Source organism: Carcharhinus amblyrhynchos, chromosome 29 (genome assembly GCF_965287045.1).
Source record: "Carcharhinus amblyrhynchos chromosome 29, sCarAmb.v2.hapA, whole genome shotgun sequence".
NCBI classification, from domain to species: Eukaryota; Metazoa; Chordata; class Chondrichthyes; order Carcharhiniformes; family Carcharhinidae; genus Carcharhinus; species Carcharhinus amblyrhynchos.
Genome location: NC_137352.1, coordinates 5,775,187 through 5,799,889, shown reverse-complemented (window position 1 = coordinate 5,799,889; position 24,703 = coordinate 5,775,187). Strand labels below are relative to the sequence as shown.

Below are 24,703 nucleotides of genomic sequence, written 5' to 3'. Positions count from 1 at the left end.
TGGTGTTCATCCAATTCTGACCAACTTATATTCCTGATTTCCTACGCTCCAACACTGGTGGCCGTGCCTTCACCTGCCTCAGGTCTAAGATCCAGAATTCCCTCCTTGATCCTCTCCACCTCTGCTATTTTAAGATGTTCCTTAAAAACAAACTCTTTGACCAAGCTTTTGGTCACCTGTTCTGATATCTCCATATGTGGTTCGTGTGAGTTTTTATTTGTGAAGAGCTGTTGGAGGTTTTACTGTATGAGAGGCACTATGTACTGTAAAAGCAGATTGTTGCCTGAATGCCGTCTTTTAGAATCCTACAGAGCAGAAGCAGGCTATTCGACCCAACGAGTCAGCACCGATTCTCTGATAGAGTATCCTACTCAGAGCCTATCCTCATAATCCCAAGTATTTACCCCACTAACCTACACATCCTTGGATACTAAGGGGTAATTTCACACAGCCAGTCAACCTAACCTTTGGACTATGGGAAGAAACCAGAGTACCTGGAAGAAACCCATGCAGACACAGGGATAACGTGCTAACTCCACACGGACAGTCGCCCAAGGCTGGAATCAAACCCGGGTCCCTGGCGCTGTGAGGCAGCAGTGCTAACTACTGTGCCACCGTGCCACCCCATTCAAACATGAGAGGTGGATTAATATGGGAATGGGGGGGAGGGGGGTGTAAAGTTGGGGGGATGGAGGACAAGGCAGAAAGCACACCCTTCCCTGAAGCCTCGTCAGCCTGGAGTCGATGTGCAGCCATGAAGCACTGCGGAGCAGACCAATGGGGTTGGAGTGGGATCGCCACCCCTCGGAGCTGTTGACCAATCCAATTGGCCAGGAGCTCCGTCAGTCCAGGAAGGAGTCTGGCAGCTGCTGGAACTGCAGGAGCGAGGAGGGGCCCACGACCTTGGCCCCCCACGGCAGATCCCGGGGTCTTGTTCTGGGAGGGTTTGGACCGTTTAGGAAGAGGGACAATGTGGGATGGAGTGGGTGGCTTTAAGGGGGGCAGCAGATAGAAGAAAAGGGGAGGAGGGGCACTCCACATTCAGCAATGAGCAGCCCCTGAAGAATGACCCCTCCCCACTCTCCTTCCTGCCCTTTAAATACCTCACATTTAAAAAAATCACATCTTCAGTTCCCGCCTGATACCCACACCAAATATTCTAGAGCGTGGGCAGCATGTTGTGAGGGTCAGTAAGCCTAGTTGACCCTTCATTGTGCATTTGAATATGGCAGATGAGTGTCAATCAGCAGACCACCAGCTCCCCCCCATCTTATGGGGAGAGCTCAGGGGTGGAGGGCAGGTGGGAGATAGGGGCACATCCTGTTTTACATTGCGGGGGGGCTTGTAAAATTTAGCACAAGGAGAATGGTCAATCTGTCTATTAACTAGTAAAGCACGCTCTGGGTATGAGGTTATTTCAGGAGGGTTCTATTCCATGAAATCCCCCCCCAACCCTCCTGCCACCATTGATCACCAAGCTCATCAACCCTCACAGCATCTCATTTTCTAACCCAAATAGAAACCAAATATACTTCATCGGATGAATATTAACTGTCAATCCAGAATGTTGTGCCTTTATGGGATTGTGGTCTGTGCAGACTCGATGGGCCAAATGGCCTCCTTTTGCACCGTAGGGATTCTATGGATTCTATTCTATGTTCTTTCATTATCCCAATCTCAATTATTGTTTAAACCACCAGCCCCCTCCGCCTCCCCCCCGTCCCTCCCAACTCCACTCCCGAAAGGTCTTTAGTCACAGCAATGCCTAGAGATTTATCTTTAATTCTTTGGAGATTCCAGGCCTATCTGGGAGAGTCCATATAGCAAGTGTGCATTTATATAATGGTAAGCTGTGAGATGACCATGTATATTACTAAAGAATGTGTGCATCAACTCTGATAGACGCGGTAGGGTGTGTCCCTTTGAATTGGCAAATTTGAGACAATGGTTTTAGGCGCCATGAGAGTTCATTATAAATTTCCACAGTTTGGACGGAAAGGTCAGCAATATGTGTTGCGTGATAAATTGTTTGTCACTGTTGTGCTGTGTTTAACATTGCTGTTGCCAAGTTAAGTCTCCCAAGGGAGTTTGAATTCCCCAGTCAAGCATCAGCGAATGTGAGTTTCTATGTACCTTAATATTTCTGGAAACTTTATACTTGAGCTAACAAAACTCGTGAACTGAAAAGTGACTGCTGCCCCCCCCGTGACCTCAGTCAGCTGCACATATTTCATTGGGACTTTTCTCATCAGCTGCTATACGTGGCACAGTGGTTAGCACTGCTGCCTCCCAGCTCCAGGGACACCAGGTTCGATTCCCAGCCTGGGATCACTGCCTGTGTGGGGTTTGCATGTTCTTTCCATATCTGCATGGATTTCCTCCGGGAGCTTCAGTTTCCTCCCTCAGTTCAAATATTTGTGGGTTAGGCAGATTGGCTGTGGTAAATTGCCACATAGTGTCCTGGGTGGTTGGAAGGATTAGTGGCTTAAATGTGTAGGGATAGGGCCTGAGGTGGGATTGTTTTTGGCGCATTCTCAATGGGCCAAATGGCCTCCTTTTGCTCTGTAGGGTTTCTATTTTGGAACTGAATCTATAAACACCTAAGAAAGGCTAAGCTCTTCCAACTATTGTTGTAGGTTTAGTTGTGAACTCTGGTAATAATTATGGGTGACTTTAATCTATACGTAGATTTCGCAAATCAGATTGACAAAAGGGGCCTGGTAAGTTCGCAGAGTGTACTGAGGGCAATTTCCTAAAACACCAACCAGGCAGCAGGCTATTCTAGATCTGATAATGAGCAATGGATCAGAACAAATAACAAAGAAAATTACAGCACAGGAATGGGCCTTGAGGTCCTCCAAGCCTGCACCCACCATGCTGCCCGACTGAACTAAAACCTCTTATCCTTCTGGGGACCATATCCCGCTACTCCCATCCTATTCATGTATTTGTCCAGCCGCCCCTTAAAAGTCACTGTCGTATCTGCTTCCACTATGTTCCCGGCAGCCACCACCCTCTGTGTAAAAAAAACTTGCCTCGTACGTCTCCTTTAAACCTTGTACCTCTCATCTTAAACCTATGCCCCCTAGTAATTGACTCTTCCACCCTGGGGATAGCATCTGACTATTCACTCTGTCCATGCCCCTCATAATCTTGTAGACTTCTATCAAGTCGCCCCTCAACCTTTGTCGTTCTAATGAGAACAAACCAAGTTTCTCCAACCTCTCCTCACAGCCAATGCCTCCATACCAGGCAACACCCTGGTAAATCTTTTCTGTACCCTCTCCAAAGCCTCCACATCCTTCTGGTAGGTTGATGATCGGAATTGAATATTATATTCCAAGTCGGGCTTAATCAATAACTTCATGGTAAATGAGCCTGTATGTGACAATGATCGAAACATGATAGAATTTCAGGTTCAGTCTGAGGGTGAGAAGTATGGGTCTAAGGCTAATGTTACAAACCTAATATTGGTCATTATAAGGATATGAAAGCAGAGCTGGCTAAAGTGAATTGGGCAACTAGGTTAAACAGGAGGATAGTAGACATGTAAGGGGAGACTTTTATGGAGATATTTAATAACTCTCAGCAAATATTTATCCCAGTGGGAAAGACTTAAGGAGAAGATGCATCATCCATAGCTGATTCGGATTATTAAGGATAGCATCAAACTGAAGGAAACACTGCAAATCTGTGAAGGTTGGCGTAGGTCAGAATATTGGACAGGTTTTAAGAGCCAAAGTAGAACCAAAATAATAATAAAAGGGCAGAAGTTAGAGTTTGCGAGAAACCAGGGGTGGAATTCTCTGGTCAATGGACCTTTGCATGGTTGCACTGACCACAATCCCACCAGGCCCTATTCCCATAATCCCTCATATTTACCCTACTCATCCCCCTGACACTAGGGTTAATTATAGCACAGCCAATCAACCTGACCCACACATCTTTGGACGATAGAAGGAAACCAGAGCACCTGGAGGAAACCCACACAGACACATGGAGAATGTAGAACTCCACGCAGACAGTGACCTGAGGCCAGAATTGAACCCGGGTCCCTGGCATTATGAGGCAGCTGTGCTAACCACTATGCCATCGTGCTGTGTTTCATACATGACAACACTATTTAATTAACTGGAAAGTGCTCTGGGGTAGCTTGAAATTGTGAAAGGTTCTGTATAATTTCAAATTCTTGTTTTGTTTTTGCATAGTGTGGGATGTCAAGCTTGCAGAGGGGGAGGGTCAGTGGTGTCCATCGGATCATAAAACCATAAGATGTAGGAGCGGAAGTTGGTCATTTGGGCAATCCAATCTGCCCTGCCATTCAATGAGATCATGACTGATCTGATGTGATAATCCTCAACTCCACTTTCCCGCCTTATCCCATAACCCTTCATTCCCTTACCAACTAAAAATTTGTCCATCTCAACTTTGAACACACTTCTCTAGAAAACATCCATTCATCTCCATCCATTCTGCCTCTTATCCCTTATCCAAATAATTGAAGAATCGTCGCTTGAGATGGTAAATGGCACAGGTTGAATGTTTCCACAACTGATAAGACTGATGTAGGGCTGAAGATGGGAGATGATAGGGAGGAGGGAGTGCGTGTAATTTTATGATGGAGAAAACATTAGCTGGAATTTTCCAACTCTTTATGCCGGCAGGATCTTCCAGTCCCGCTGCAAATTTCAATGGCTTGACAGGTGCTGGAAAATTCTGGCCATTGTGTCAGAAGTTCAGCTGCAGGAGGAATAGAAAGAAAGAACTCGCAGTTAGATTGTGTCTGTGACGTGCAGAGGTGTTTTGCAGCCTGTGACAATGCCCCTGAAACTCACAATGCAGTGAAACATGGCAGCCAATTCGCACAAACCACTACCAACAGTGAGGAGATCGATGTTCAGTTAAGGTGGTTGAGGGATCAATATTAGCCGGGATATCAGGTAGAAGTCATTAGGTCTTCCTCAGAACAGCGCCATGAGTTCCTTCATGATTTGATATCTCATTCAATAAACTGGACTTTGCACTAATTCGTCAGCCTAGATTTTTGGGCTGATATTTGATCCCACGACCTTTGGATTCAGAGGCAGAATTGCCACAGACTGCACCTTGGTTGATTAATAACTGTGTAAGTTCCCAACACTATCAGGAGTCGTATTCAAAATGGTTGATGACAGGTACCTGAGCAATGAAATATAAAACAAACATTTGAGCAGCTTAACTAACCCAATGTGTCATCAGGTCGAATGCAGGACAGTTGATAGTTCCAACAACCATCAAATCCCAACTTGTACTAACTAGTTCCCACCTCCTCATTCTTACCCAGATCAGAATCATCCAATACAAATGAATGTTGCCATGGCAACACTGTTTTAGCCAGCTCATTTTTGTATAAAATTCCTCTTGCACAATCTAGATAACTATTTTCACCTCTATGTACTTCACGTGCATACATCTTGTGAATATGAGAATCAAGATTGCTTGGTCACCAATTGTGTTTTAATCTTCATTCTCCGATTTATCACTCGAAATTTCAATTAGCTATGTGGCAATTAGTGTACTGGAATCCTACATTACCCTTTTATAGACAGAATTTAGAATGAATTAACATACTACAGCTGGCTTCCGAAACATGTCACTTAGTGAATCAATACACGCAGTTAGTTGAGTGAATTTCTGATTAATATCCAAATTATGTCACGTTTCATTAAACTATTTTTTGACACTGTAAGATCACTCCTTGGCTCAAAAATTGAGAGAGACATTTCTTCATTACAATATCACAGCTTGTGTGGCTTATTTTCAAAGCAAAAGATTCGCATTTATATTAGGCCTAAAATGCTTCACCGCCAGTGAAGAACCTGACCAGGGAGGCATGGTGGCCCAGTGGTTAGCACTGCTACCTCACAGCGCCAGGGACCTGGGTTCGATTCCCGGCTTGGGAATCGAATACACTATCTGTGTGGAGTTTGCACATTTTCCCTGAATCCGCATGGGTTTCCTCCGGGTACTCTGGTTTCTCCCCATACCCCAAAGATGTGCTCTTAGGCTGATAGGTGGAACAAATTGTCCCTAAATTAGTCTCCCCTCGATCTGGTTTCCAATGTGGAGTGCCATAAGCGTAGGCAAGGATCATGGGTGGAGAGGGGACTCATAATGTTAAAATGGTGGCGCGGGCTTGTTGGGCCGAAGGGCCTGTTTCCCACGCTGTGTTGTTCTTTGTAGTCCAAAGATGTGTGAGTTAAATGAATTGGCCATGCTAAATTCTCCCTCAGTGTATCCGAACAGGCACCAGAGTGTGGCGACTAGGGAATTTTCACAGTAACTTCATTGCAGTGTGAATAATAAATAAACTTTACTTTATACTGGTGTGATGCAGGAAATATTGCAGTCAGTTTTCACACAGCAAGTTCTCATAATGATCAGGTAAAGTCTGTGACTAATGTCAGCAAAGATGGACTTATACTTCTGGGGAACTTCTATGCCGTGGCACCTGATGGCATCGCGCCCCGTTCCCCCAGGGCTCCATCTCTGGTGACATAAAGTCCCACCCCAAATGACATCAGTGCCCTCCTGACCCCGCCCACCATTGGCTCACACCTTCCAAGCCACAGAAAAACATATAATCGTATATCATTCCTTCAGTGCTTTTTAGCTTATGAAGACAAGCCTGTAATTGACAAATTCAAATCCATAACGCAAGCCATATGAACCCAAAAACGTACATGTACACAAATCACTGCTTCAGCGCTTTGTAACTTATGAAAACAAGCCTGTAATCGATGAATTCAAATCCATAATGCATGCCGCAAAAATACAAAAAAAATACATAAATGAGAAGTTACTACTTAACTGTTAGAGTGCTTTTCAACTTATGAAAATGTGCCTGTAATTAGTGAATTGAAATCCAAGCCTTCCTGTTGTCAGCATGATGGTGTCACAGAATCATAGAATCTCTAAAGCGCAGAAGAGGCCATTTGGCCCATCAAGCCTGCACTGACTCTCTAACAGAGTGTCTTACCCCGGCCCTCTCTCCTGCACTATTCCATCCAGCCTACACATCTTTGGACACTAAGAAGCAATTTTGCATGGCCAATCTATGTTCTATGTTCTATGTTCTAATCAACATAAACTGTACATTTTTGGGCCATCTTTGGTAAAGATGGTCAATGTTGCAACATATGTGCCTTGAGGCAGGCAACATGGAACTGGCCAATGAGCAACAAGATGGAGGAGTCAGCCAATGATATGACTGCAGCGCAGCCCAGGTCAGTGCAGGACAGAATGAGCCAGGAAAAGTCCAGTCAGGAGCAATTACTCCAATCAAGTGGAGTCCAGTGAGCCCATGTCCAATATCAATGGCCTTCGCTGGCAACTGTTCAGCAGGATACTGTTCTTCCTGAAGGCCAAGAGCAATAGGGAATGGTGACAGCCATAATATTAGACCAGCAAGTGGTGCTCCCATTTCAAAAACAGTATTTGGACAAGAGAATATGGAAGAGGGCGATTTATTTTTAAAAAGATTTCCTTGCTTCATCAGCTGTTTGCAGTTCATGGCAATTTAGAGAAATTTTCTTCATAAAATCACCAATAACATCATCATAGGTAAAGTCTTGTAACAGCACATTTTCTATCATCAGTATTACTGAACTTGTCAAATGTTCCTGACTCATTGTAATTTGCAAATAACATTTGCATCGGAAATGTTGCCTGCAAGCCATCACAAAGAACAAGAAAATATTCAGCACAGGAACAGACCTTTCAGCTCTCCAAGCCCATGCCTTTTGTGATGCCTGAACTAAACTAAAAAGAAACCTTCTTCCCTTACGTGGCCCATATCTCTTTATTCTCTCCCTATTCATGTATCCATCTTAAATGTTGCTGCTTCCATCACCTCCTCTGGCAGTGCATTCCATGCACCCACCACTCCCTTAAATTTTCCCCTCTCACCTTGAACCTGTGCCCCTGTGTAATTGGCACTTCCACCCTGGGAAAAGCCTGACTATCCACCCTGTCTATGCCTCTCATAATTCTGTAGACCTCTACCTGGTCTCCCCTCAGACTCTGTCTTTCCAGTGAAAACAACCCTACTTTATTCAAACTCTCCTCACAGTCAACACCCTTGAGACTAAGTAACATCCTGGGGAACCTTCTTTGCACTCTCTCCAAAGCTTCCACATACTTCTGGTAGTCTGGATTGGAAAGGGTGCAGAGGAGATTTACCAAGATGTTGCCTGGTATGGTGGGAAGGTCTTATGAGGAAAGGCTGAGGGACTTGAGGCTGTTTTCGTTAGAGAGAAGAAGGTTAAGAGGTGACTTAATAGACGCATGTAAGATGATCAGAGGATTACATAGGGTGGACAGTGACAGCCTTTTTCCTCAGATGGCGATAGCTAGCACAAGGGGACATAGCTTTAAATTGAGGGGTAGTAGGTTTAGAACAGATGTCAGAGGTAGGCTCTTTACTCAGAGGGTAGTAAGGGCGTGGAATGCCCCGCCTACAACAGCAGTGGACTCACCAGCATTAAGGCCATTTAAATGGTCATTGGGTAAACATATGGATGATATTGGAATAGTGTAGGTTAGATGGGCTTCAGATTGGTTTCACAGCGCAACATCGAGGGCCGAAGGGCCTGTACTGTGCTGTTATGTTCTATGGTGACCAGAACTGCATGCAATACTCCAAATGCGACCTAACCAATGTTTTATGCAGCTGCAACATGATTTCCCAACTCTTGTACTCAAATCTCTGGTAGATGTTAATGTTCTGAAGGGTTCTGCCATTTACAGTATAATTCCCATCCAAATTTGATCCTCCAAAATATGTCACCTTGCATTTGCCCAGATTAAAATCCATCCGCCATTTCTGTGCCCAAGTCTTCAATCTATCAATATCCTGTTGTATCTTCTGACAATCCCCGGCACTATCAGCAACTCCGCCAATCTTCATGTCACCTGCAAACGTGATAATCAAACCACCCACATTTCCCTCTAGATCATTTATATATACTATAAACAACAGAGGTCCCAGCACTGATTCCTGTGGAGTACCACTAGCTACAGATCTCCATTCTGAAAAACATCCTTCCACCGCTACTCTCTGTCTCCTATAACCAAGCCCATCCCGAACCCCCTGTGATTTTGGTTTTAGCACCAATCTGTTATGCAGGACTGTGTCAAACTGCTTACTGAATTCCATAAAAGATATTTCCACAGCCTTCCCTCATCAATTATCTTTGTTATCTCCTCAAAAAACTCAATCAAGTTGGTGAGACATGACCTTTCCTATACATAACCATGCTGCCTGTCACTAACTGGTCCATTTTCTTCCAAATGTGTACATATCCTGTCCCTCAGTATCTTCTTCAAAAACTTCCCCACCACAGATGTCAGGCTCACCAGTCTATAATTTTCTGAATTATCCCTGTTACTTTTCTGAAACAAGGAATAACATTGGCTATTCTCCAGTCCCCTGGAACTTGCCTGAGGTCAAAGAGGATTTAAAGACATCTGTTAAAGCCCCAGCTATTCACCCCTCTCCCCACCCCTTGCTTCCGCAGTAATCTGGGATAGATCCCATCCAGCCCCGAGGACTTGTTTACCTTAATGCAATTTAGGATACCCAATACTTCCTCCTTCAATATATTGACATTCTCTGGAGCGTTCATACACCTATCCCCAACCTCAACATCTGTCATGTCCTTCTCCTTGGTGAATATGATATAAAGTACTCATTAAGGATCTCACCCACTCCCTGTAGCTCCACCCATAACTTCCCTCCATTGCCCTTGAGTGGACCTACTCATTCTCTTGCTACTCTCTTGCTCTAATATTTGCATAAAAACCTTGGGATTCTCCTTGACCCTGTTTGCTAAAGGCACCTTTTAGCTCCCCTAATTCCATGTTTAAGTTCCCTCCTACTTTCACTATACTCCTCAATAGCTTCATCAGTTTTTAGTTACCCAGTCCTATCTTTGACTAAGATTACAATTTCCCTTGTCATTCATGGTTCCCAAATCCTGCCATTTCTATCCTTCATTTTTGCAGGGACATGCCTGTCCTGCACTTCAGTCAACTGGTCTTTAAAAGCCTCCCACATGGCAGACGTGGATTTGCTCTCAAATAGCCGCTCCCAATCCAAATTCCCCAGTTCATGTCTAATTTGAATGTATTTGGCCGTCACCCAATTAAGCCCCCTCATCCAAGGGCGCTCTTGTCTTTATCCATGCTTACATTACCACATGGCAATGGCCATGTGCTACTATCACTAGACTATTAATCCAGAAACTCAGCTAATGTTCTGGGGACCCAGATTTGAATCCCGCCACGGCAGATGATGGAATTGAATTCAATAAAACATATCTGGAATTCAGAATCTACCGATGACCATGAAACCATTGTTGGTTGCTGAAAAAACCCATCTGGTTCACTAAAGTCTTTTGGGGAAGGAAATCTGCCATCCTTACTTGGTCTGGTCTACATGTGACTCCAGACCCACAGCAACATGACTGACTGTCAAAGGGATGGGCAATGAATGCTGGCCAGCCAGTCTATATATGCCCCACAAATGAATTTTAAAAAATAAATTTTATGGAATTATGGTAGCTAAGCCCAAAATGCTCCCCCACTGAAATATCAAACACCTGGCCCAGTTCATTCCCCAATACCAAGTCTAGTATGACCCCCTCCCTTGTTGGACATTCAATATACTGTATCAAAAACTCCTCCTGGACACATCCAACAAATTGCTCTCCATCCGACCCCCTAGCTCTAAGGGAGTCCCAGTCAATAGCGGGAAAGTTAAAGTCACCCACCACAAACTACCTGCTTTTTCACATTTTCCAGTATCTGACTACACACCAGCTCCTCTGTCTCCCGCAGGCTGTTGGAAGGTCTATAGGACGCTCCCAACATTGCGATTTCACCCGGCCTATTCCTGAGCACCACCCATAATGCCTCACCGTACAAGAAGCAGGAAGTTTTTTTTTGATGGAACTAGAGAGAATGAAATCACTTTGAAAGGGAAAGGGATCATCACTGAGACTGTCAATGTGTCCTCCCTCAACACAGCTGAGATCAGCATTGCAGCTGCCCCTCCTATTTCCCCTTCTGTCCCATCTAAAACAGCGATATCCCAGAATGTTAAGTTGCCAGTCCTGTCCCTCCGTTGACCATGTCTCCGTAATTGCAATTTTGTACAAATCAGCTGGTGAAGCACAAAACTCCTCATTTGTCAATGAAATGAACTAATTGTTCTTCATCTTCAAATAGATTTTGTGTCTTTGTCCTCCAGACAGAATTCAGTTAACTTCTTACTGCAGTGGCTTTTAGCGTTCTCACTCAAGGGTTTGTCAAAAAGCACGCAGAATAAATCAACAGTTTTCTTGTTGATTCACTTCTACTCCACAATTGCATCATTATTGGGTAACATTGACAGTCTCAGTGATGATCTCTTTCTCTTTCAAAGTGATTTCATTGTTTCTAGTTCCATCAAAAAAAAACTCCCCTGCTTCTTGCACACTTCCTATCGTCAGAGGGACCTGTTTGAATATTAATGCTTCTGCTTCCACTAAGATATAGTCATTTTCAACTTCCATGACAAAACCTCTAACTGTGGCTCACAATTATGTAACATTCAATAAAGTTGTATCGACATTTTACAGCAATTTGCTGACAGCATTGATTCTTTTTGAAGTAAACAGTTCCACAGAGCAGTAAAAACTGCAATATTGTACTTTTCAAAATTCTCCACTCAGGAGTTTGCTTCAGTTTTCACATGTGGTTTCTCCCAAGTTTGATGTGGTTCTGCCTGATAAGCGTTCCACTACCTCAACAAAGTTCAGTTTCAAAGCCAAAACAGCATCTGCATGAGCGGACTGTCTGTAGCCCATGAAATGTTTCCTATGTGTTTGCTCCAAGTGTGATTGAAGCATATTCCACTGATGTGTGGGGGGGAAAAAAAAGCTAACAAGATGTGAAAAAACAGCACGCTTGCCTGAATATTTTTCTGCCATCATTTGTGGCATTATCGAAGTTCTGCCCACGTCAAGTTTTGATAAAAAAGGCCTCAGGAAATGTGCTGGCTCACTCACTATTAAAGTTTATTTATCAGTGATTTATAGGCTTACATTAACACTGCAATGAAGTTACTGTGAAAATCCCCCGGTTGCCACACTTTGGCACCTGTTCGGGTACACTAAGGGGGAATTTAGCATGGCCACTTCACCTAACCAGCACGTCTTTCAGACTGTGGGAGGAAACCCATGCAGACACGGGGAGAATAAGCAGACTCCACACGGACAGTGACCCATGCCAGGAATCGAACCCATGTCCCTAAGCGCTGTGAGGCAGCAGTGCTAACCAATGTGCCACTGGTTATTAACTAGGACACCAGGGAAAACTTCCCATCCTTTCTTTGAAATGGTGCCAGGAGATCTTTTGCATCCACCTGAGGGGCCTTGGTTTTAACGTCACGTCTGAAAAACATCAACCACTGACAGTGCAGCTCTCCCTCAGCGTGCCATTGGAAAGTCAGCCTGGATTCTCCACTCCCGCCGCTGCAGTGGGGATGAAACCAACACCTCGCTGACTCAGAGGAGAGAGAGAGAGCCATGGCAGGTACAAGGGCAAAGCAATGTTCCCAGTTACCCAGAATGGCTGAGGAATGTGTGGCCCTTGAGCTTGTGTGATTGATATTATAGTTGAAACAGTTTGTGACTAATCTCCCTCAATCACTGCACAACAATTCACATACCATAGCCTCAGATTAAACTCTGAAAACATCAACTGAACCCCTCTGATTGCTAGTATTTAATTAGATGTGTGTATTAACTGTCATTAGTTACTCTAGGTTGCTGGTTTCCATGGCGGCTAAACGTAGGAACATACTTAAGGTTCTTTACCTTCACGTCAGTGCCTCCCCAGTGACACTGCTTCTTCCTAATCTTTGCATACTGTTGCTTAGTCATCGTGATGACTCTGGTTCTGGAACTTTGTGTAATCCATTGAGGCCAGACTATGGTACAGCCTTCAGAGGATCCTGTGCCCTAACATCTCTATGTGATTCATGGACTATCGAGCATCCACAGTGCAATTGTTTTAGTCGAGGACTTGCCAGTGTGATTGTCTCAGGTGGGGCAAAAACAGAAAATGCCGGAAAATCTCAGCAGGCCTGACAACATCTGTGGCGAGAGAATAGAGGCATCGTTTCCAGTCTAGATGACCCTCTGTCGGAGCTGACCATGATGACCAGAGCTCGGACGAAAGGTCATCTAGACTCGAAACGCTGGCACTATTCTCTCCCCACAGGTGCTCTCAGATTAGCTGAGATTTTCCAGCATTTTCTGTTTTTGTTTCAGATTCCAGCATCCACAGTATTTTGTTTTTGTGTCAGTTGGGGACCAGCCAGTGCCACTGTGTCATAGAGCCATAGAGGTTTACAGCACGGAAACAGGCCCTTCGGCCCAACTTGTCTAAGCTGCCTTTTTTCTAAACCCCTAAACTAATCCCAATTGCCCACATTTGGCCCATATCCTCTATACACATCTTACCCATGTAACTGTCCAAATGCTTTTTAAAAGACAAAATTGTACCTGCCTCTACTACTACCTCGGGCAGCTTGTTCCAGACACTCTCAACTCTCTGTGAAAGAATTGCCCCTCTGGACCCTTTTGTATCTCTCCCTCTCACCTTAATCCTATGCCCTCTAGTTTTAGACTCCATTACCTTTGGGAAAAGATATTGACCATCGAGCTGATCTATGCCCTTCATTATTTTATAGACCTCTATAAGATCACCTGTCAGCCTTCTACACTCCAGAGAAAAAAGTCCCTGTCAGTTGAGGAGCTGCCAGTGCGATTGTGTCAGTTGAGGACCTGCCAGTGCGATTGTGTCAGTTGGGGACCTGCCAGTGCGATTGTGTCAGTTGAGGACCTGCCAGTGCGATTGTGTCAGTTGGGGACCTGCCAGTGCGATTGTGTCAGTTGGGGACCTGCCAGTGCGATTGTGTCAGTTGGGGACCTGCCAGTGCGATTGTGTCAGTTGAGGACCTGCCAGTGCGATTGTGTCAGTTGAGGACCTGCCAGTGCGATTGTGTCAGTTGGGGACCTGCCAGTGCGATTGTGTCAGTTGAGGACCTGCCAGTGCGATTGTGTCAGTTGAGGACCTGCCAGTGCGATTGTGTCAGTTTGGGACCTGCCAGTGCGATTGTGTCAGTTGGGGACCTGCCAGTGCGATTGTGTCAGTTGGGGACCTGCCAGTGCGATTGTGTCAGTTGAGGACCTGCCAGTGCGATTGTGTCAGTTGGGGACCTGCCAGTGCGATTGTGTCAGTTGGGGACCTGCCAGTGCGATTGTGTCAGTTGGGGACCTGCCAGTGCGATTGTGTCAGTTGGGGACCTGCCAGTGCGATTGTGTCAGTTGGGGACCTGCCAGTGCGATTGTGTCAGTTGGGGACCTGCCAGTGCGATTGTGTCAGTTGGGGGCCTGCCAGTGCGATTGTGTCAGTTGGGGGCCTGCCAGTGCGATTGTGTCAGTTGAGGACCTGCCAGTGCGATTGTGTCAGTTGGGGACCTGCCAGTGCAATTGTGTCAGTTGGGGACCTGCCAGTGCGATTGTGTCAGTTGGGGACCTGCCAGTGCGATTGTGTCAGTTGGGGACCTGCCAGTGCGATTGTGTCAGTTGGGGACCTGCCAGTGCGATTGTGTCAGTTGGGGACCTGCCAGTGCGATTGTGTCAGTTGGGGACCTGCCAGTGCGATTGTGTCAGTTGGGGACCTGCCAGTGCGATTGTGTCAGTTGGGGACCTGCCAGTGCGATTGTGTCAGTTGGGGACCTGCCAGTGCGATTGTGTCAGTTGGGGACCTGCCAGTGCGATTGTGTCAGTTGGGGACCTGCCAGTGCGATTGTGTCAGTTGGGGACCTGCCAGTGCGATTGTGTCAGTTGGGGACCTGCCAGTGCGATTGTGTCAGTTGGGGACCTGCCAGTGCGATTGTGTCAGTTGGGGACCTGCCAGTGCGATTGTGTCAGTTGGGGACCTGCCAGTGCGATTGTGTCAGTTGGGGACCTGCCAGTGCGATTGTGTCAGTTGGGGACCTGCCAGTGCGATTGTGTCAGTTGGGGACCTGCCAGTGCGATTGTGTCAGTTGGGGACCTGCCAGTGCGATTGTGTCAGTTGGGGACCTGCCAGTGCGATTGTGTCAGTTGGGGACCTGCCAGTGCGATTGTGTCAGTTGGGGACCTGCCAGTGCGATTGTGTCAGTTGGGGACCTGCCAGTGCGATTGTGTCAGTTGGGGACCTGCCAGTGCGATTGTGTCAGTTGAGGACCTGCCAGTGCGATTGTGTCAGTTGGGGACCTGCCAGTGCGATTGTGTCAGTTGGGGACCTGCCAGTGTGCAGGTTAATCAATGTTGACTATTATATTGACTTCCTGTTGAACAATAAAAGTTAATTTATCTTCCTATCTGCTTTTTTTTTCTCTTTAACCTTGGACTTGCAGATCTTAAACTCTGTAATTTTCTACATCCAATCTCCATTTCCCTGTGATCACGTCAACCAGAGATTTACAGCTAACTTCTGTGATTGGTCAGTATTGTACACACAAAAGCATCTTCTTTCTTCCAAAATTCCAATGTAAGGTGCAGTGTGCTCCAGACTGATCCAAAACCCCAGGAGCTGAATTCAGGAGCTGACCAGGGAGGCAGGAGAAAGTTCCATCCCTCTCTCTCCTGACAATCTCACAGCTGCTCCAATTCACCAAAACGTTATCAGGCTCACTCAGGAATGGGCCACAGAAAGATGCCAGACACCTGAAGCAGAGAAAAAAATATATTTATAGAAGTACCTCCAAGATATTAGAGTGTTTCGCAACCAACTAAATACTCAAAGTGTATACTCAACTAAAGTGTCGTAATGTAGGAAATGCAACAGTTAATTTATGCGCAGCAAAAATCCCACAAACTATGATAACCAAATAATCTATTTTGGTGATATTGATCGGGGCATAAATATTAACCGAGACATCAAGGCAGAGAACTTAAAGTTCATTTATTAGACACAAATAAGGCATACATTACACTGCAATGAAATTCCACTAGTCACCACACTCCAGCACCTGTTTGGGTCAATGCACCTAACTAGCATGTCTTTCAGACTCTGGGAGGAAACCACAGCACCCAGAGACAGAGAGAATGTGCAAATTCCACACAAACAGTGACCCAAGCCAGGAATTGAACCCAGGTCCCTGGCCCTCTGAGGCAGTAGTGCTAACCACTGTGCCACCATACCATCTTACAGGTCGCTGAAATCAAGTCTTGGGATCTTTCTCCATCCACGTCAAAGGTTGGCTGAACCCTTGGGTTTAATGTGCTTCCAAATGACGCACCTCTGGCAGTGCAACACTCCTTCAGCACTGCACTGAAGTCGTTGTGTGGGACTCAAAACTGCAAAGCCTGTAATTTAGAGGCTCTGGTCATCTCTATCTAACCCATACCGTACCCGACCAGTGAGCGCTTGACTCACTGTTCGCTGCCCATAATAGAATAACGTTTCACTTTTCACTCTTAGGGCAGGATTTTCCGGCTGTTCCTCCCGGCAGGATCTTCTGGTGCTGCCAGTGGCAATTCCCTGCTGCAGGTTCCCCAGTGGCAGTGAGTGTGGACGGAACAGTAAAACCTATTGACGGTGGAGATCCCACCACTGACCGAGGGCCGGCCACCTTCTCTGCCACAAGCAAGCCACGGGGTGGGGAGGTCGGAGAAAACCTCAGCATCGCTCACCCTGCCAAACAAAAATATTCACAATCACCTTACAGAGTTTACTATGGGGTATTTCAGTCCTAATAAATATGTAGCAATAGGGTGAGTAACCAGGGCCCAGGTTAATATTCTGGAAAGACGGGTTCAAATCCCAGCTGGTGAAATTTAAATTCCATCCATGACCTGGAATATAAAGTTAGTCTCAGTAATGATCACCATGAAACTATCATCGATTGTCGTAAAAACTCATCTGGTTCACTAATGTTCTTCAGGGAAGGAAATCTGCCATCCTTACCCCGGTCTGGCCTACATGTGACTCCAGAACCACAGCACTGTGGTTGACTTTAACCGCCCTCTGAAAGAACCAAGTAAGCCACTGTCTCAGAGGCAATTAGGGATGGGCGACAAATTCTGGCCACGCCAGTGACACCCACATCTCTGAAACAATAGCCACAGTGCTGACTGCATCAAGTAACCTTTTCATCCACACACTGGCGACAGAACAGACATCACCCACAGTCTGTTTGCTTTGGAACAGCAAGCTGCAGTACCTAGCTCCTGCCATTGGGGCCCCCAGTGAGCTACATTACAACAACAGCACATAATTTATATAGCGCCTCAGATGTAGTCAAACCTCCCAAAGTGCTTCGCGAGAGTGTGTCCAAGCAACCTCTCACACAACCTGAAGTTTTAAGGAGGATAGAGAGGCAGGGAGCTTTATCAAGGGAATTCCAATGAATTTTTATAAAGTTTTCTAAAGTTTTAAAGCTCAAAGTTTATTTATTATTGTCACAGGTAGGCTTACATTCACACTGCAATGAAGTTACTGTGAAAATCCCCATGTCGCCACACTCCAGCACCTGTTCAGGTACACTGAGGGAGAATTTAGCACGGCCAATGCACTTAACCAACAGTAAGGCCAAGCACTCACTGGGCAGCTGGGTGACCCTGTCATTAGCATTGGTGCCTCACAACGGCAGGGTCCTAGATTCAATTCTGGTCTGGGGTTGTCTGTGTGGAGTTTGCACATTCTCCCTGTGTCTGTGTGGGTTTCCTCCGGGTGCTCCGGTTACTTCCCACACTCCAAAGATGTGCGGGTTAGGTTGACTGGTCGTGCTATATTGACCCTACTTTCAGGGGAATTAACAGAATAAATGCATGGGGTTACAGGAATAGGGCCTGGGTAGGATTGTCGTCGATACATACTTGATGGGCCAAATGGCCGCCTTCTGTACTGTAGGTATTCTATGATTCAGCCAGCATGTCTTTCAGACTGTGGGAGGAAACTGGAGCACCTGGAGGAAACCCACACAGACATGGGGAGAATGTGCAAACTGTGCCACTCAATTATCTATGGTTCAGGGAGCTGAAGGGACAATGGGTGGAGTGATGGGAACCAGGGATACAGAAGAGTGCTGAGATCAGCGAGCACAGGGGTGATGGCGAACAGGACTTGACGTGAGTTAGATGTATGGGCAGGAGAGTTTTGGATGAGCTCAGATTTGAGGAGAACAGGAGGTACAAGGATAGGCAGGGTAAGTACCTTCTCATCTCAATTTTCTCACATGGATCTGAAGGAAGGGTTTCAGCGTCAGGTTTGGTGAGACTTTTACTTTATTCAAACCAGGCCTGAATCTATGTCCAGGAGTTTCCTGCACCAGATAATGAAAGAAGTTTGGCAAACTCTGGATTCGAATCTGGCAGAGAACCCAATGTTACCCCAAGGATATTGGCAGAAAGGTTTCTAACATTTGAATTATATTATCGCCAGGTTATTAATCCAGAGAATCAGCTAATATTCTGGGGACCCGGATTTGCAATCTGCCACAGCAGATGGTGGAATTTGAATTCAAATATGAGAAATTAAGAATCTACTGATGACCATGAAACCATTGTCGATTATTGAGAAAACCATCTGGTTCTCAAATGTCCTTAGGGAAGGAAATCTGCTGGCCTACATGTGACTCTGGAGCCACAGCAATGAGGTTGACTCTCAACTGCCCTCCAAGGGCAACTAGGGATGGGCAATAAATGCAATCCCTGTGTCCCATGAATAACTAAAAAGGATATTGACTACTCACTTCCTTTTTGTTGGAGTTTCTATTTCCATTGATGAAAACATTTGGCAGAACAGTGTATATTTTTATGTTCCCTGTGCTAAAACTGAGTGAGGTTTTGAAGAGGGATTTTTTTTGAGCAGTGCAAGGATTTCAAAGTCCTGTTCACAGGCATCAGACACTGAGGCTCTGGGGGTTTGCTAAATGATTGGCCTCTCGGTCAGGGCTAGGCCTTGAATCCTATCCTCAAATTCTTCTACTTGAGGATGTTGGTCACCTCTTCTTCAGGCTGGTTAAAACACTGGAGTTTTCTTCCCAATTCCTCCTGGCTGTGTTTTGGCATCAACAGCTTACACTCAGCAGTAATGAGCAATTGGATCCAATTGATGAAGGTTGCGACTGTAATCTCATCTCAGCAATAGTGACCATGAAACCATCATCAACTTTTATAAAAACCCACCTGGTTCACCAACGTCCTTTAAGGAAGGAAATCTTCCGTCCTTACCTGGTCTGGCCTACATGTGACTCCAGAGCCACTGCAACATGGTTGACTTTTAACTGCCCTCTGAAACACAGTGCAAGGGCAATTAGGGATGGGCAACAAATGCCGGCCTTGCCAACGATATCCCATGAAAGATTACATTTAAGTAAAATTTGTATGAGATACCAATGTGGGCAGCACAGTGGCACAATGGTTAGCACTGCTGCTTCACAGTGCCAGGAACCTGGGTTCGATTCCCAGCTTGGGTCACTGTCTGTGTGGAGTTTGTACTTTCTCCCCATGCCTGCCTGTGTTTCCTCCAGGTGCTCCGGTTTCCACTGTCCAAAGATGTGCAGGTTAGATTGATTGTCCATGTTAAATTGCCCCTTAGTGTCAGGGGGACCAGCAATGGTGAATGCATGGGGTTATGGGGATAGGGCCTGGGTGGGATTGTGGTCGGTGCAGACTCGATGGGCCGAATGGCCTCCTTCTGCACTGTAGGATTCTAAGAGTGATGAGCAGCCTAGGCATTCCATCCTTCTCTCCTGCAGAGTGGGGTCTGCTATGAAGGAAGTGACAAAGATTTATTTTTAACCTTGTATTTCGTTTTTTCATTGCAGAGTATTTATGAGAATTATTTGCCAGAGCACGTTCAACCACCTGTAAACCCCAACGCACAACAGTATCCACCGTATCCCAACACAGGAGGCTACCAGGTCCCCCCTTACCCAGGCACTGGACAGTATCCAGCTCAAAGTTACCCCAGCACAGAGACAGGAACATACCAACCATATTACATTCCTGCTGCCGGCCCTGTACGCTCTCCGACTCAAGTCATTCAGGGTAATGGTAAGTTATCTAATGTGCGTGTGTGGATGCACATTAGTCTATTTGTGCATACTTGTGTCTATGTTAATCTCTGTGTTTACGTGTGTTAACACCTGTGGCTGTGGACATAAAAGTCTGCGTTAGCCTGTGTATATAAATACACCAGTCTGTGTCTGTTTTTGTTAGCCTGAGTGTGTGTAATTCTTCACATTAATCTATGTATTTAAGACCATTAGTCAGTGTGAGTATATTTGTACATGGGTGGCACAGTGCTTAGCACAGCTGCCTCAGAGCACTCGGGACCCGGGTTCGATTCTCTGCTTAGGTCACTGTCTGCGTGGAATGTGCACGTTCTCCCCGTGTCTGCATGGGTTTCCTCCGGGTACTCCAATTTCTTCCCACTGTCCAAAGATTATGCTGGTTAGGTGCATTGCCCATGCTAAATTCTCCCTCAGTGTACCCAAACAGTGTGACGACTCGGGGATTTTCACACTAACTCCATTACAGTGTCAATGTAAGCCTACTTGTGACTAATAAATAAATTTAACGAAACTAAGGACAGATTGGGAGCAAATAAATTAGAGTCAAACATTGTCAGGAGAAAGAGTTGCTAAACAGTCAGGCTACCTTCAAAGAAGATACAGTCCAGGTACAGTCAGGATATATTTTCTCAAAAGGGGAAGATAGGGCAAAGAAATCCAGAGCTCCCTGGATTACAAAAGAGATAGAAGTTAAAAAGAAATAATGCACGGGTGACAAATGTCAGGTAAAAAGTACATGTGCGAAAGGGACTGAAAATAAAAGATTCAAGGGGGAGGTGAAAAAGCGAATATGAAAAGCAAAGAGGAAGTATGAAAAGAGACTGGCAGCTAACATAAAAAGGAAATCAAAGTCTTCTACAGACACATAAATAGTGAGAGAGTAATAAAAGGAGGAATAAGCCAAAAAGGGACCAAAAAGGAGGTTTATTCATGGTGGCAGGGGTCGTGGCCAAGGTATTAAATAGATACTTCGCATCTGTCTTTATCGAGAAAGAAAATGCTACTCAGGCTATGGTGACAGAGGAGGTATTTCAGTCACTAAAAGGTTTAAAATTGGTAAGAGATTGGATATACTATCTATCTGTACTTAAAGATGATAAAGCAAAAGGACTGGACGAAATGCATCCAAGGATACTGAGGGAAGAGAGAATGGAAATTCTGGAAATACTGACTATAATCTTTCAGTCTGCCTTATGCCGGAGGATTGCATTACAGACATTACACCTTGTTCAATGAAGGGTGTAAATATAAGGCAGCAAATATAGGCCAGTCAGTTTAACTTCAGTGGGGGCTGCGGGGGGGAGGCTTCCAGAAACAGTAACTTGGGACAAAATTAACAGTCACATGGACAGATAGGGGTTAATTAAGAAAAGTCAGCATGGGTTTTGAGGAAGAATTGTGTTTAACTAACTTGATTAAGTGTTTTGAAGAGAGGGTTGATGAGGGTAATGCTGTTGATGTGGTGTACATGGACTTTCAGTAGGTATTCGATACGGTGCTGCACCACAGATCAACAAACCTGGGAGAAATGTCAGAGCTCATGGAATAACATGGAAAAGAGCAACATGAGCACAGATTAGCTGAGTGACAGAAAGCAGTGAATAGTTGCTAATGGATACTTTTCGGACTTTGCCGCAGAAGGCTGTGGAGGCCAGGTCATTGAATGTCTTTAAATCAAAGATAGATAGGTTCTTGATTAATAAATGGTTCAGGGGTTATGGGGAAAAGGCAGGAGAGCGGGGATGAGAAAAATATCAGCCATGATTGAATGGCAGAGCAGACTCGATGGGCTGAGTGGCCTAATTCTGCTCCTATGTTTTATGGTCTTATGGGCTGAAGGAAGGTTTCCAGTGCAGTTTATTTATTAATGTCACAAGTAGGCTTACATTAACTCCACAACGAAGTCTCTATGAAAATCCCTAGTCACCACATTCCAGCGCCTGTTCAGGTAAATAAGAACATAAGAAATAGGAGCAGGAGTAGGCCATCTGGCCCTTTGAGCCTGCCCCGCCATTCAATAAGATCATGGCTGATCTGCCGTGGCTCAGTTCCACATTCCCGCCCTCTCCCCATAACCCTTAATCCCCTCTCTTATCAAAAACCCATCAACCTGCATCTTAAAAATATTTAGCGAGGCAGCCTCCACCACTTCAACGGGCAGAGAATTCCAGAGATTCACCACCCTTTGAGTGAAGTTCTTCCTCAACTCCGTTCTAAACCGCACCCCCCCCCTTTATCTTGAGGCTGTGCCCTCTAGTCCTACTGTCCTCTCTGAGTAGGAAGAGTCTCTCTACCTCTATCCTATCCATCCCATTCATCATCTTATATGTCTCAATGAGATCTCCCCTCATTCTTCTAAACTCTAACGAATACAAGCCTAGTTTATTCAGCCTCTCCTCATAGCTCAACCCCCTCAACTCCGGCATCAGCCTAGTAAACCTCCTCTGCACTCCCTCCAAGGCCAAAATATCCTTGTGTAAGTACGGCGCCCAAAACTGCACACAGTACTCCAGCTGTGGCCTCACCAATGTACATTGAGGGATAATTTAGCATGGCCAATGTACCTAACCAGCACGTCTTTCGGACTGTAGGAGGGAAGCGGAGCACCTGGAGGAAACCCATGCAGATATGGGGAGAATGAACAAGCTCCACACACAGATAGTGACCCAAGCTGGGAATCGAACCTGGTTCCCTGGCGCTATGCCCCTTCCCCAGCGGATCAGTGTTGGGATCCTTGCTTTTTTTGATGTATATTAATGACCCAGATTTCAAAATTTGTGAATAATCTGAAACCTGGAAACATTGTAAACTTTGGGAAGGATAGTGTTCAACATCAGAAGCACATAGCCAAATTGGTGGAGTGGGTGGACAGATGGCAGATGGAGTTTAATGTATAGAATCGTGAAGTGATTCATTTTGGTGGGAAGAACATGGAGAGACCATATAAATTAGAGGGTAAAATTCCAAACTGGGTGCAAAAGCAGAGGAACCCGTATATCAAAACAGGCAGGACAGGTTCAGAGCATGATTAATAACACATAATGTATCCTAGCCTTTAACAATAGGGGCAGAGTTTGAAAGGGAAAAGAGGTTATATATAAGACATTAGTGTGACCTAAGCTGCAGCATTGTATCCAATTCTAGGTGCAACCACTTTAGGAAGGTTGTGAAGGCAGTGGAGAGAGACAGAGAGAGCAGAAAAGATTCATCATGGTCCCTGGGATGAAGAACATCAGGAATGAAGATAGATCGGAGAAGTTGGGAATGTTTTCCTTAGAAGGAAGGGGGCTGAGAGGAGATTTTGATGGAGGTGTTCAATCATGAGGGGTCTGGACGGAATGGATAGGAAGATGGAAAAGGAGAGGGCAAAGATTTAAAGTGATTGGTAAAATTGACAGGAGAGAAACCTCTTTCCATGCAGCAGTGGTTCAGTTCTGGAATGTCCTTCCTAGGAGTACAGTGGAGGCTTTCCAAGGGGGAATTGGATTATTATTTGGAGAGGAAGAATGTAGAGGTTTATAAGGAGCATGTGTGAGAACGATATAAGTTAATTGCTCTTTGAGAGAGCTGCTGTAGACACATTGGGTAAATGTCCTCTTTCTGCACTGTAACAGTTCTATGATTGTGATGAAGGTTTCTGTGGGTGAGGGTATATATGGATGTGCACTAGTCTGCGTGGGTGTATGTGTGTGTGAGCGGGGGCCTTATGCTGCAGTGGGTAACACCCTGGCCTCTGGGACAGTGACTCCAGATTCAAGACCCACCCCAGGCAAAGGAAGATGAGTTCAGAATGTGCTGACCCGATTGGTTACCATAGAATCCCTACAGTGCAGAAACAACCAACTTGGCCCATCGAGCTTGCGCCGACCATAATCCCACCCAGGCCCTATCCCTGTAAACACCACGTATTTGCCTTGCTGATCACCCTGACACAAAGGGGCAATTTAGCATGGCCAATCCATGTGGGAGGAAAGTGGAGCACCTGGAGGAACCCACACAGGCATGGGGAGAATGTGCAAACTCCACTCACCCAAGGCTGGAATAGAACCTGGGTCCCTGGCTTTGAGGGGCAGCAGTGCTAACCACTGTGCCACCGTGCCGCCCAGCCTGTACACCTTTCCAACACTCGCAGGTGGTAAGAGTGGGAGAGATTCCTGCTTGGCCGTGTGATGGAAAGAAAGTTGGAACTTCAAACATTACTAACTATAACTCTAAACTGCAAGACGTCTGTAAAGCTGGATGCTGCCTCAGATGTGGAGATGCCGGCGTTGGCCTGGGGTGAGCACAGTAAGACGTTCTCACAACACTAGGTTAAAGTCCAACCTATTGGATTTTAACCTGGTGTGTGAGACTCCTTACTATGCTGCCTCAGAAAGAGACTCCCTGATCAAACATAGCACCACATCTGTATGTGTGTGATTGATATGTGAGTGTGTGCCGAGCTCCATGAGGTGAAAGCTCGTCGCTTTGGTTGTGAATATTTTTCTACAAATGTGATACCTCTGAACCCCGTCAGAGCCTGGGTGGCTCCTACTAAACCGTTTC

The 24,703-nt window shown here is 45.6% G+C and overlaps 1 protein-coding gene across 1 annotated transcript in view; it reads left to right on the top strand.

Annotated features, from left to right (window-relative positions):
- Positions 1 to 24,703, top strand: part of LOC145359930 (transmembrane protease serine 13-like) — a 56,560-nt gene that overhangs the window by 8,543 nt on the left and 23,314 nt on the right. Inside the window, exon 2 of the mRNA XM_080214800.1 lies at positions 19,910 to 20,138. Coding sequence (XP_080070926.1) covers positions 19,910 to 20,138 — 229 coding nt within the window. The remainder of the gene's footprint in view (positions 1 to 19,909; positions 20,139 to 24,703) is intronic.